The 14,452-nt window shown below is 48.0% G+C and overlaps 1 protein-coding gene across 8 annotated transcripts in view; it reads left to right on the top strand.

The window, feature by feature from the left end:
• The window catches only part of Epb41l4b (erythrocyte membrane protein band 4.1 like 4B), a 160,867-nt gene that overhangs the window by 73,664 nt on the left and 72,751 nt on the right, over positions 1–14,452 (top strand). For 7 of the 8 annotated variants that reach the window (XR_010066451.1, XR_005504513.2, XM_039110572.2 and 4 more), the window contains 4 exon segments: positions 1,523–1,632; positions 3,784–3,814; positions 6,494–6,527; positions 10,260–10,324. Coding sequence is in view for 6 of the 8 variants with exons in the window: in XM_039110572.2 (XP_038966500.1) it covers positions 1,523–1,632; positions 3,784–3,814; positions 6,494–6,527; positions 10,260–10,324 (240 nt within the window). In the remaining 2 variants the exon portion in view is untranslated. 8 annotated transcript variants of the gene reach the window in all.

The raw sequence follows: 14,452 nt of genomic DNA, 5'->3' as shown, positions 1-14,452 counted from the left end.
TATCAACAGATTTGGTATTGGTAATGGTTAAAGGTGGGAGCTGTGTCTGTGTGCGTGTGGGTGTGTGTGCATGCGTGTTGGATCTGAAAAGAGCCTGGAGAGATAACTTATCCTCACATGTTTTTGCTTTTGCCTATGAGATGAGTGCATGAAAACTTCTGGGGCATCTGTGAAAACATCTGCCCCTGCAGCCTCTGTCGTCAGAATCTGAATGTACACACGCGTGTGTCAGCCCTTGGAATGTGCATTTTGATTTTTTTTAAATTTCATTTATTTATGTGGATGGGTGTTTTGTCTACATGCATGTTTGTGCACCAGGCCAGAGAACACGTCAGATGTCCTAAAACTAGAGTGCTGCTGTGCTGGGGGCTCAAACCTGGACCCTCTGGAAGAGCAGCCAGGATTCTTACCCATCTCTCCAGCCTAGAGTGTACATTTTAAATACACTCCAGAGTGAGAATCTGAGTTCTGTGGTAGAAGACTTCACTTGGTTTCATAACCTCTGCCCACGCATGGCATGTCCCTGAACTCTGTTTAAAATGCCAGACGTGTTGCTCGCTTCAGATTTATCCACTGTGCAAGGAAACGGCTGTGTGTTTCTGTTTAAAGAATGGTCTTTGTTTGAATGTATTTTTTAAATGCTCCAAGGAAGGGGAAAAGAAGACCAGGTCCTTGAGGAAAAGGATGCGCATCACAAGGCCCCAGGAGGATGGAAATGTCAGCATGCAGAGGTTCCCAGAGCCGCTGCAGTCTGCCTGTATCCGTGTGGATTTGGAGTTGGGTGGGGAGGGCAGCCTTGGAGATTGCCAGAGCAAGCAGGCGTTTCCCTACTGGGGAGAAATGCTCCAATTAGCTCAGACCTAGTGACCTCTGTTCCTCAAGGAGATATGAAAGAGGAAGGGAAGCTTGGAGGTGAGGTTGCCCCTTGGAGGCATCTGGAGCAGGTAACGTTTGGCTCCTTCCTTCTGGGAAACCATGAGCCAAGAGTGACTGGATTGGAGCAGTGATGGGTGGATCAGCAAAACACAGCTCCCCTCCTGGAAACTGCAGCTGCCTTCACAGTGGTAGAAATCTGGAAAGCCTTTAAAGTTAGAAACATTTCCTTTGGCGAATAGCAAGGGAAGCTAGGGTTTAGGTGAGGAGCTCTGCTACACAGCCTGGGAGAAGGTGGTGAATGCTAAATGTCTCTACGGTGTTCCTCGAAGGGTTACTCTGTGTCTCATCAATGTCTTCCTCATCAAATGATCCAAGAACTCAGACCTACTTGTTTTAAGAAAAACCAAGTAGCCGGTACTTAAGTTGCAGGTTTTTTCCTTTGAAAGATTCTTGCCCCTGTTCCTGGCTTGGCAAAGGAGACTGTATTTCCAAATAAAAGCTTTAAACTTAGCATGCCTTTACCGGGCGACTCCATGCTAAGTTGAAACACACGCTGGAGCTCTTGAAAAAAGAGTCATTTGCAATAGCTATGGTATGCTGAGAGCTGCTGTTGGTGTTAATGTGCAACCAAATATTTCCTTCCCAGTGGACGGACAGAATATCAAGCTACACACGGCTCCAGATTGCGAAGAACCAGCACCTTTGAGAGGAAGCCTAGCAAACGTTACCCTTCCCGGCGACATTCCACATTCAAAGGTTGTAGGGGGTTCCTTCCTTGCTGACGTTTTGCGGCAGGGTTGGTGGGTCGACTAGCTAGGGGAAGAACCTACCACTATTACCCTCTGGTGTTCAAAAGCTGTTGAAAAAGGATGAGGTCTCGGTGGCCCTTCAGTCTTTAATTTTCCTCCTGCTCAATCTGTTCCTTTACCTTCCCTTGTCTGGCTTCCTGCAACTGTGTCTCTCTGCTTATTTTATGCCCATAGAAGGTACAGCATTCAGTGTCTCCACTGCCTTGCCATTCCTGGTGGGGACACGGGCGTGTGCTAACCAGAATTGTGACCACAGAAGAGTGCATGCCCAACCTGCAGGGACATAGTTCAGGTCCCCCATCCTCATCCATGAGTATGGCTGTACCCCAGGCTGCTCCTCTCCTCCTGTTCAGAGTTCTCTGAGCCTAATGTCCCTTACTGAGGTGGCTCACACCAGGATGTATCAGCCAATATATGAGCACTCCTGACTCAATTCCATTTAAACTGGATTTTGTCATCTTAGCCTGGAGCTCTGCGTAGCTCGTTTCTCTCCATGGATGGCCCCTCCACCCGGCCTGTTTTGTACAGTAAGGCCATCATGTACAGCCTCTGTTCCCCTCCTTCCTGTGCTTGTTGGGACTGTTCTGGACACTTTTCCTTGCACAGCTTGGGATTTAATGGGCCTCTGGAGCCTTGTTTACATGCCTGTGCCTCCTCTCATCTTCAGCCTTGTCTCCCTCCACCCTGTTCCCTTCCCTTAAGAGCCAACAGCTCCAGAGCATGGCAGTCAACAGGTCTCAAGTCATCCCCTGCTCCTTTAGTAGAGGAGAAAAGCTCAGAGTCCAGAAAATGCAGCCTGAACATTAAGAAAGGCCAGGGAAGGAGACCGTGTTCAGAGGGAGGGTGATGAAGGCTTACTGCAGGCAGCCTCAGGCAGTGTCTAAGGGAACAGCAAGGGCTGGGAATCACGCAGAGCTTCCATTAGCAGAGCTTCACTGAGGAGGGCGAGCGTGGCTGGGGGAGGTTGCCCACTGAGTTACAGCCCCTAGAAACAGACCAATCCTGGGAACAACTTTCTAAAGAAAAGGCACTATTTTGATCTAGTTATAAGCACCCAGTCTCCACAAGTGTGTGCTCGCACAGGGGAGGAAGCATCCAGTGTGGCTGACCTAAAAGTGTGGAACACATGCTAGGACCCATTGGGTAGCTTGGGGCTGTTCTAGACTCTGGCTCTGAGATTCCCCTCTCACCCTCCTTTCTGGCCTCTAGATCCTTTTTCTTCATTTATTTTATTGACAGTTTTTTCTTTCTTTTTCTTTTTCCCTTTTTTTTTTAAACCCCCGCCCTTAATGGCTAGCTAGAGTCCTAGTATTTTCTTTATGAAGCTTTGAACGATTTCCCCTAGCATGCCCTTGAAAAGAAGCAAGCAGAGCTGAGGTACAGCTTGGAGGGTAGGGTACTTGCCTAGCACAGACAGAACCCTGGATTTGATCCCCCAGTTTTGTGAAAAACCTATCATCTCAACACTTGAGAGGTTGAGGCAGGTGGGTCGGGGGTTCAAGGTCATCCTCAGCTACATACATAGCATTCGAGGGCAGCTTGAGCAACATAAAACTCTGCCCCCTCCCCCATCAAAAGAAAAGAAACGTGTGTGGAGGGGATAGGGGGAGTCGAGGATATAGCTCAGTGGTTGCAAGGCTGAGGGTTCAAATCCCAGCATTACACCAAAAGAAAACATGTAAATTGAAGTATCATTGAGTAAATACCTGCCCCTTTCATGCAGGCTCTGCCTCTGCCTCATTAAAAATGCCTGCTCTAAGTCCTTCCATAAATGCCTGCAGGTATTTCATCCTTCATGTTATACCGATTTCCATCCCAGACTGAATTCTCCTCAGGAGCAACCACTGACCTGTGGTCCCTTCTGGTGTGCCTGCATACCTGCGTGCCCAGCCCTGGGAGTCTGCTCTGAGAGTTGCCTAGAGACCTAGATGAAACAGCATGAGTTACAGAGAGGGCTGTTCAAGTCCTGAGGGAAGAGGTAGACGGAGTTCAGGGCCGCCCGCCTGGCTCGAGATGAGGTCCCTGCCCAGTCATTCTTTGTGTGTTGCATGGTGAATGTTTTAAAGTTCTGCATAACTTTCTATCTTTCCTTTTACAGCGAGCAACCCAGTGATTGCTGCCCAGCTCTGGTAAGTACCCCAGACGCCCCAACACAGCCTCCCCCCCTAATTACCATGTTTGTTTGCAGTGTAGACTTTTTCCTTAATACAATAGACCCAGGTGACTCACCTGATAACTTTCCTCCCTTTTCTGCTGCCTGGCTACACCACCCTCCCAGCTGTCAATAAGCACACAACAGAACGTTCCAAGGCTTTCCTGTTGCAAAACAAGCCACTTTGTCTGAAAAGCATAACGCTCTGTTTGTCGTCTGGGGGTAAGGCGGCAGGCACACACACATACACGCACGCACGTAGCATGTGCGAAATGATGTAGCAGGCAAAGGTGGGACTAATGACCACGCTCCTGATGAGCAAAGGCTCCATGGCAGCAGGTGCCGTTTCGTCCACTGACTAGCAGATGTTAGGAGACGCTGACCACCACTGGAGGGCTGGGGAGAGGGTTGAGTGGGTGCAGGTGCCTGCTATGCTAGCCTCGGGACTCATATTAGATCCTGAAACCAACCTCCAGATGTGCACCACAGCACACATACACATCACACACATAGACATATAAGAAGCAATAAATAGGGGTTGAGGATTTAGCTCAGTGGTAGAGTGCTTGCCTAGCAAGCGCAAGGCCCTGGGTTCGGTCCCCAGCTCTGAAAAAAAGAAAAGAAAAAAAAAAGAGGAAGAAGAAGCAATAAATAAACCATGTCCCGAGTTTCTGCAGGAAAATGGTGTGTCACAAGACTGAACATCTCCAGTGCAGGACTTTGCAGGCTTCTTATCAGGGGACTGGTTGGAGATATTTTGAATTCTGGGCCATGATGTCCCTTAACAAAACTATTTGGTGCTGCTGTTGCAACCCAGAAGCAGCTGTAGACAGTGTGTAGACAAGTGAATATGGCTGTTAATAAAACTTTATTCATAAGGAGCAGTCCGCCACAGTTGACCCACGGGTGGGATTAGCTGCTGCTTCTCCTGCACAGGTGTTCCTGACCCTGCCTGTGTCTGGAATTACCTGATGATGTTCCCGTTGGGTAGGAAACCTCTGGACCATTTGGAAACAATGCACATGTGCCCTATGTCTCAGGGGTCTCTAGCAGCTAGGGGCTCTGCAGGTAGTATGCCAAAAACTACGGACATTTTTATTTTTAGGTCAGGTCCTGCTTTTAGTTCTTGGGATTGCAAGCTACAGTATTTCTTGCTTTCTTGGGGGATGATTGTTTTGTTTGTAGTTCCCTGATAGAGTGGCATTTTTTTTCTCTCTTAGAATCTAGGGGAGATGATATATTGAGAATCAAAACAAACATTTTAAAAAAATCGCCACACACACACACACACACACACACACACACACACACACACACACGGATTTTCAGTAAATACACCCTTTAGGGACAAATGAGCTTATGACCACGGTTAGCAGCTGTTTAATTGCTCTTCCCAGCCCGTGGGATCCTGGTGAGTAGAGTCCCCGCGGGGACCACCGAGAGAGTGGTGCTGGGAACCGCAGAGGTTCTGCTGGAAAAGCAGTGCCTTGTAGAACACTTTACCCACCTGCCAAGGGCCAGCCTAGGAGGTCTGAATCAGAACCTGCCTTTACCACCAGTCCTCGCTGAAGATTAAACGTAGACAGGTGTGAGACTCTGCACAGAGGTGCCTCCCTCCCATCGGGAGAGAGGCAGTAAACCTTGATTCCAGGCAAGCACCCCAGCAGCCACCCTAGCAACAGTGACTGTTCAGTAATTGTTCTGCACTTGGGAGGTTTCCGATAGGTGCTGAGTTTGTGCCTTATGCAACAGATTTCTGTATCTCTCTGTGTGTCTGTCTGTGTGCCTCTCTGGGCAAATACATACATACATACATACATACATACATACATACATACATATATTCCACATACATATATGGGTATATGTTTATATATTTGCCAAGCTAGTTCTAATTAAGATTCTAATCAAATTAGATCACACTTGAGCTCTGAACTTTTCCGCAGACCCTCAGATCGCTTTTAGTTCAGGGGGCGTGTAAGCTATAGAATTTCTTGCTTATGAATTTGGTGGGAAGAAAACAGACTCTGGGTTTGAGCAGGTGTTGAATCAACAACCCTGGCTCAGCTCCTGACTGGCCAGTGAGCCTTAGTAAGTTCTCTCAGTCTTTCTTAGGCAACTGTTCCTTTGTCTGTGAATCAAGGTGGAAACATCATGGACGTCATCATTCTGTTATGGGGATTAAATAATAACAGGGGAGAGGCTTGGCTTGGATGAACGGGACATTCAACACCAGTGCCCAGAGCAGCAGCAGGGTCATTAAGTGCTAGGGACCCATGTGTGATTCCTACCGCAGTGTCTGTGGTAGATGTCTTGAAGAAGCTGCTACCTCTCCCTCGAACTACAAGAAGCTCTGTGCTTTATCACTGAAGCTGTAGCCTCCGGGGCAGTGCCAGGGAGGACTTACAATGGAAGCTTCAGCTCCTTGGTTTGCACTCTGCGTGGAAACCCACATACGCACTTTGGCATATTACTGGTGTATGTATGTATATATGTATATATGTGTGTGTATATATTCGTGTAAGCTTTGGTTCCCAAAATAAAAATGGTGTGCAGATATCCCTGGTGGATTACAGAGCCTTTAGAACTTGTTACAGCTGTCAAATAGAGCCGTGCCTCCTTACAACGTTTAAAATGTTTTTCTTTTCCTTTTTAGCTCTAAAACAAATCCTGAAGTCCATAACTACCAGGTAAGATGCTATGTCTGAGATGTTTCTTAAAGTTCCTGAATTCTGTGTGACGAACAATATGGAGGAACTACATATGCTTGTTAGGTCTTGGTTCATTCTTCCTGTTGTTTCCCAGAGAACTCTAAAAGACAAATCCTTCTGCCCAGACCCTTGCTCCCTCCCAGTCATCTGAAGTACCTGTTTTTAATCTTGTAGAGTGCCAGGAACATGTAGTTATGTTTCTGGTTGGTCAGGCACAACCTCTTAGTGACGTTCAAGTGCATGCCTTTGTGAGAGTGTGCTGTGGACCTGGCGGGCACGAGCCCCACAGACAGGCACAAGCCCCATACTTGGGCATGAGCACCCACAGGGAGATTTTGGTCAAGTATTTGGGAGACTCCAGTTCTTCCTTCATTTGCCTTCTTGAGCATGACAGGGCCTGGAGGGGTGCAAACGTACTGAGAAAACTGGCAGGAAGGTTGGTTCGGGACAGGACCTGGTTCTGGATGTCACAGAACTCATTATGTAGACTGCTGAGCTCTACCCTCTAACTCACAGAGATCCACCTGCCTCTGCCCCTTAAGTGCTGGGATTAAGGGGCCCAGGCCACCATGCCCAGAGGTAGTTTTGTTGTTGTTGTTGTTTTTTTTTTTTTTCCTGGTCCTTCTGGCCCCTTTTTATGGCAAACCCACTCAGCCCAGGGGAGGCATCCTTTAATCTCTAGAACCCTTTTGTCAAACATCAGGCCCACTGCATTCAGTTTCCACACCCAGAGTTGTGTTCCTTCCAAGCAGTACCAACTAGGCCTATGCCTTCCATCTGCCCACCCACCACTGCCAAAGTCCTCCATAGTCCACACTGTAGCAAGCCAGCCCTTCCACAGCTGCTGTGGTTAGCCCTGTCTGGCCTACAGCCAGCCCTGCTTCCTTGCATCTATCTCCACTGCTCCTGTCACCAGCCCTGTGTTCAGCTCCCAGAAGCTGTAGAGTAGTTGGCCTCAGGTTCCTGTTAGTGCTGCTCCCCCTTATCCGTCCACCTGGAGTTCTTTGCCTCTTATATGTTCACTACAGTGTCGTCCACATTGGCAGCCCCTCCTCCTTTTCTTTCAAGTTGGAAGCTCCGAGCTCCAGTGGGATTCAGCTCTTTGTGTTAAGACCGTAAGGTCAGCATTAATAGAATGACCACCTTATCCTAATACACTAGGGTAGGAATTTGGCATCCGTAGACTTCAGAGATCCTAAGGTAACTGCGTGGCTGGTATATGCCTTGCTTCCCAGATGGTCATTTATTTCTGCTTAAAGGTGACTCCTAACTTGGAGTCTGCCCCCCTCCCAACCCCTATTGCTGACAAAATACCAAGTACTGTCTACTTATTAAATAAAATAAGTTCATTTAATTCATAGCTCTGGAGGTTCTAGAGTAGCACAGGCCTCCGCTCAGCTCTGGTAAGGGATTTGGCCTAAGAGCAAGAGTGTATGTGGAGGGAGAGATTACACAGAGGAATGAGGGCAGGGGCGCAGTACACAAGGGGGTCCAGGAGAACTAACCAGGGTCCCTCTGAAGACCCCTAAAGACCCAATCACCTCACATAGCACCACATTGTTGTCCAACCTAAAAATGTGTGAAACCTTGTCCTGGACAAGCCTCTGAAGCAAGCTCCCCTTGTGTCTGTCTGTGAGTGTCACAAATCGCAATGCTATCTCGTAAATGATTTCAGTGTCAAGCTTCTAACAGCCCCCTTCACTGGCCTGTCATTTCTGTAGATGACCAAGTTGCCATTGGTCGTGATCGTAGGAGGTTCCAGATTGTTTCTAAAGAACTTCTGTGAGTGAACTCACACTCCTAGTGTTGAACCTGGTGGAAGGAATATCGTTTCCCCTCTCTCCTTTTCCTTAGGATCTTGGGCTTCTTATTCACAGACTGCTTTTTGTTCAGGGATATCTGGCACGACTAGAGTGTTGTAGGGAGAGAAAAGCTGTTGATGGGTGACCAGCCCTTGGAGGACAGAGAATGAAAATAAGAAAGTAAAACAACCCACCTGCCACCCCACCCCCTGCTGCCTCCCCTTGCATTCTGCTCCGAATGACCATCCCAGGCTGTGGTTGTTTGAGGCAGATCTGCTGCTATTCTAGACATGGATCCCTCCATGTTGTTGCTAGGAACCCCTTGTACTTGGTCCTGTGTTGTCCCATCAGAGTTTGGATATACGTGGGCTGGACTGACACATCATAATGTTGTGAAAGGTTGTTAGGAAGGGGATGGCACGAGAGCATTGTTCATTCTTAGAGCCACAGAGACAGCCAGCTGCCAAGGGTAGAGAGCCCTGTTCTCAATGAGGACACTTGTCATTTGAGGTGGGACAGTTCTTTATTGTCCCCAAAATTCCAGTAAACGTGGCTCCTCTTTTCTGTGATTGTGACAAAGAGATGCACATGCATTCCTCGTTATGGACAGAGTACCTGAGTTTAGCATTAAAGTAGGAGATATACCAAGGAAGGTCCTGGAGTCTCCCTTTTCCCCCCAAGTCTGTGGATGAAGTTTCTGCCTCTCTGGGTGTGTTTAAAAGCAGGAAAGATGAGAGGGCCCGGTTGTAGGTTAGTCATTCTCTCTTGTTGGAGTCGCAGTGTGTGAACCTGGGAATGACTGGCTTTAGGCTAACCACCGTACTGCATGGGTTTTGGTATCCCCAAAAGAGACAAAGAGAAGGAGGTTGCTCCAGGTCAGGACTGAGGCCCTCCTGCAGGTATACCCCTACAGATTCCACTCTCTGCACCATGTCCTCTGGTGGTGCAGCCTCAGCTTGCTGACAGGCACTTTGAAGGAGGAAAGAAAGGCTACTGGAATGCAGAACAGGCAGCATGAGAGCTTCGAGGGGCCATGAAAATTGGATGAACGAATTGCCGAGAATTTCTGTAACACAAAGCAGGCCACTGCTTATTAACCACAGCAGCAGGGGCAAAGAGGAGGAAGGAAAGAAATAATTAAAAGATTAATGGTGGCACAATTGAAGTGACTTTCAGGTCAGGGGGAGCAAATTTTATCCCATAGGGAGTTTTTAACTTTAAGACTCCCCAGGGCTCCTGACAATGTCCAGGGCTGCTGCCCTCTGCAGGTGAAAAGTGGAATGACAGCCAGCTACCCTGCTAGGCCCATCCAAGCCTCACACTGGTTTCCTCATCTTCTAGGGAACAGTTTCCCACCCTCCTTCCTTCAGTCCACGTGTTTCTCCAGTCTCATCAATGTAACAGGTCCTCCTGATGACGTTACTGTTTATGCACCCACAACACTATTGCTTTCATTACCCAGTCCTTCCAGCCCTGTGTGAGAGCCAATGTAACTAGGCTGTTAACGTGTGCCTGTTGGCATCTATCTCAAAAACAACAAAAGTGGCTTCCTGAGAGAGAAGCCACTCACCCCATCCTCCTTGTGAGAGGAGTGTTGTCTGGCCGAGGCATGCTGGGTAGACTCCTTTGAGTCAGATGTGGCACCTTGCCTCCCAGCCCCTTCTCTGGAGATGGTATTTGGTGTGCCGAACACTAGGTTCCAGCCCCCAGCCCCCGCCTTTGTTAGTGAAGAAACAAGATAGTCCTGGGAAAGGTCCAGCCGCCCCTCCCCCCAGGGCTTGGTTACAGCGTCCTATTCACAGCCCCCTGGGCTTCTGAGGTGGGTGACGTTGCAAGAGAAAGTGAACAGTGCGATGGCCATTGAAATCCAAAGGTCACTGAGTAATCAGGTCTGGTGTTCCCTTTGCAGCCTCAGTTTCATCCTAACGTCCACCCCAGCCAGCCCAGGTGGCGCCCTCACTCCCCAAATGTCAGGTGAGTTTGCGAGCTTGCGGATCCCTGCTTTGGGACTGGGACATCTTTTCTTTCTGTCCCCTGGAACAACTCCTCCGGGTGACAGGACCAGGGCATAAACAGATGTTTTGCACAGCAAAGGAAGCAAGTGACCAGTCTGTAAAATAACAGATTTTTCCCCCCCTTTTCATTCTGACCGCAAATATTTTGGTTTGGTTTTAAATCAGAGATGTTGCTTAAGACTTCCAAGTAACATTTTCCTATTCTGAGAATTTATGTTCTTGGAATGTGACTAAATTCTGGTGATTATGGGTTTTTTTTTTGTTGTTGTTGTTTTTTTTTTGTTTTTTTTTTTTTAAAGGATTTTTACCCCCTTAAGAATGAGGGCAATGTTTTCTTTGGTCAATGTTCAGCAAAGGAGGGCGTGCATTTTCAGCTCTGTGGTTGTTGTCTGAAGACAACAGCAAGCAGTGAGGCTTTGCATGAGAGAACACATGACTATGTTCCAGTGAAACTCAGTTTACAAGAAGTGGGATTTGGCTAGAGGAATGTCACTGTCCCCGGCCACTGCCCTAGGAGTGACCTGGCATCTGCCGTGCTGTTGGGAGTCAGGGAGCAGACACATCCTTAAGATTTGCATTTTTTATGAGTCTTGGTTGGCATTTATGTGTCCAGCTATTCCAGAAGCAAAGGTGACTTCAGGCTGTCCTGAGGAGGAGCTTTGAGCCTTTGCTTCTGAGGGAGCATGGAGAAGGAGGAGTAGAAACAGATGTGGCTTGAGCAAGTTAGGCAGAAGCTTGTGTGTGTGTGTGTGTGTGTGTGTGTGTGTGTGTGTGTGTCGGTGGGATCACATCATATGATAGTGCAGTCTTCCAGGAGTAACACTTTGATGTTCATTTAACATTTTAGGGCAGATTAGGTTAGTGGGGTGACAATTCTAAATCTTAGCGTGGCCCAGACAAAGGTAGTTTGTTTTTCAGACATGACAAGTACTCATGAGGCTTAGAAGAGGTGTCCTCTTGTTACCATGGTTTAACCAGGTTCATACCCGGTATCGCCTGTTCTGTCGTGTATTTTCCCTCAGCGGCATCCCCACACCTACTCTTCACCTGGAGGCAGCAGGTTCACTGATAGCCATGCTGATGCCAGGATTTAGTGTCCCCTGAGAACCATGACTCGGGCCCATTCAGACCTTCTGTGGTGGAACCCAGGCAGCACCCAGTACTCTCTATTACAGAGCTCTCTGGAGCTGCATCCTGAGGAGAGCCGATCAGTCCACACCTGTGGCAGATGCTATCTGAAACCACAACCATTCACACCGGATTTAAGGGGGCTTCCTCTCATCTGGCTTTCCCTAGACTGACCTGACCACGGGACACCCCTTTGCAAAAGCATGACTTTGCCAGAAATAGCTTTTTATCAGTGTAGATGGTCGGTCACACTGGGGTTTTTAGCCTTCTGAAGTCGCCAGGCCGCTTCTGTGTCAAGCACCCCATTCACGCTTTACCCCTCCCCCCATTTCCTTTGTGCATGCTGGACCTCGCTCATTTCTGAATTGTCTTCCGTTCTCCCAGTAACCATTCCACCTGCAAACAAAACAAGCCGTCTTTTCAGGATGACAGGCCGCACTGGAAAGCCTCAGCCAGTGGAGATGACGGCCACTTTGACTATGTCCACGACCAGAACCAGAGGAACTTAGGAGGGGCGTACAGTGTCACATACCGGGACAAACTCATGACCGCACTTTGAGAGACTGAAGCCTCTTCTGGTCACCACCATGGTGCCGCTGTATTCCATGAGAAGCGTCCTGGAATCGCATGGATGCTTTCGTACAAGTGTCATTAGTGCTTTTGGTGTCTGTGCAAACATTTGAAGATGACTACCGTAGATAGCCATGATTTACTGTGGACTGCATTCTCAATAATGAAGTAGCTAAAGGCTCAGGAATCATTTCGATATGCTGATTTTAAAGCTGAAGTAAAAGTCCCTACCGTCATGTTAGGTACCTGATAGTTTGGTTGTTTAACCAGTGGGACCACATAAAGCAAGCCAGCAAACCCAAAGGCTTGGGGAAACAGCTTAGCACAGAGTACTGTGGTTAGGAATGGAGATTGACAGGGACCAGCCTCCCTTGCTGTGAGACCTTCGCTAGATTGTTCTCCTTTCTTTGGTTTCATTTCCTCCATGAAAATAATGGGCTGGGCTAAGTGATCCCCAAGGTCCTTTCTATTCTGTGCTCTGTTAAGATTTTACTTCTCATTCGGGCTGAGAACACGCATCCAGACTAACTCACCATAAGGGCAAATGTCACACCCCTTCTGTAACAGAAGCTCAATAAAGATTATAAAACTCATTAGGTATTCCATCAGTACACGGAGGCTTGGAATCTTCCGTCTTTAAGTGGGTTAGCCGGCGTGGAATTGAGCCTTGGTGCTGATCGCCAGTTGCCTAGCATGTTTCGCTAGAATCTACTTCTCAAATGTAAGGATGATTTGTAACGCCTCAGTGATTGGTGCTGCTAACCTGTGTGATTTCAGAAGACACCATTGTGACAACTGTCAGAGTAGGGCTGGATTCCATCCTAGACTCAACGCCTTTGAACGGCAGCGTGCAGTCGAGATGAAGCAGGGGGCACACAGGAGAGCCTGCCTGCCAGGCTTCTGCAGGTTGTGCCAAAGCCTTGTGTTGGCGCAGAGGGATGCGTATGGCCCCTTTCCTTCTGTAGAACCCCAAAGCAACATGTTGTCTTTTAGGGCGAAACTTGTACCAAAGTATTTATTTACCCCAATTCAAGTAGTGCTCCTAAGGTCTTTCTGCCTTATAGGAGGTCCCAGGATGCTCTTCCATTTGTGTTTTTGTGCAATCAGTTCATTTTGTGTCACTTTGATATATGTGATTATAATTTTGTTCCTTCAAAGCCCTTGGGCGTGTGTTAATAACATCTTCTCTTGCTAAAATCTGGCCTTTTTGGTCCTATGAAAGTCTCTTGAGGAGGAGGGAATCAATCCTCTGCACACTTGCACGGGGGGGAGTAGAACACCTACCTATACAGTCCCCACAAGATGTGTCTTTACGAGTGTGTTCCATTTCAGCAGGTGTTCCGATCCCCAGGGCGTGCACACCATCTGAATAAACGTGTTCTGGGCCTCTTCATTTAAGGCTAACGTTTTTTACAACGTGTCTCCAAGTAATAAAGATTATTCCTACCTTTGTTTGTTCTTTTCGGGGGGGGCTGTTGTTGTTTGTTTTTGTTTTTTGAACTCCCATCTTCATTTCATCGATCCTCCTGCATGGAAGCCTCCCTTTGATCTCACTTGTAGTACAGTTGATTCCCGGTGTCCGAAGGTGAATCTTTCAGTTCTGTGGTTGGGACAAAACCATCCTTCACGGAGGCTCCGTGGCTGGGGTGATCGCCCTGGTACGCTCCTGGAAGGGCTGTAATGCCTGTGTCTGGGTGTGAGCCAAGCAGAGAGGTGTCTGGGTGTCCCTTGATAACAGTCCTATGGTGAAGGGGTCTTTGTTCTCGTGATTGCTTACCTCTTTCTGGCCTCTTAAAGATCATCCAGTGCTCTCAATAAAAGCCTTCTGCTTAGGCTGCTGAGGAGTGGATTTGGTTAGCTGCTGACGTGGGGCAACCTGGCTGTGACAGGGACACTTTGCATTCTCTACCTCAGTGACCTCTATCTACTGCTTGGTGACTGTTCTTGCTGCCTTGTTTTTCTGTTCCTGATGGGTGTTGGTGTTGCTCAGGGGGGTCTCTTCTTTTCTGCTCCCTACTTTCCTCACTCACAGGTCTCCTAGAACCACCGTGTTCTGTCATGTTTTATAATGCCGTTGACTCTGAAAGCGGCTCAGACTATCTATACGAGTTTCTGCACTGACACTTGGGTGTGGATGTTCCATGCACAGTTCAAATTCTACATGACAAAGAAAAAAAAATCAAATTTACCTTTGACCACCACTACTCCTGAAATGCACAACTTCCCTTCCCCTCCCAAGTTCCCTTTTGCTAAGGGTAGAATGTATGTGACTATCAGCTACAAGCCAAGTCTTCTCTGCCTTGTCTATGGTTCTGCTCAACTTTGCTCCCTTCATGATTCCTCACAACACTGTCTTGCAGGAATGTCTTCTCTCGCTCAGAGGTGCTCT

This window comes from Rattus norvegicus, chromosome 5 (assembly GCF_036323735.1).
Source record: "Rattus norvegicus strain BN/NHsdMcwi chromosome 5, GRCr8, whole genome shotgun sequence".
In the NCBI taxonomy this organism is placed as follows: Eukaryota; Metazoa; Chordata; class Mammalia; order Rodentia; family Muridae; genus Rattus; species Rattus norvegicus.
This window is presented reverse-complemented; position numbering and strand designations above follow the sequence as displayed.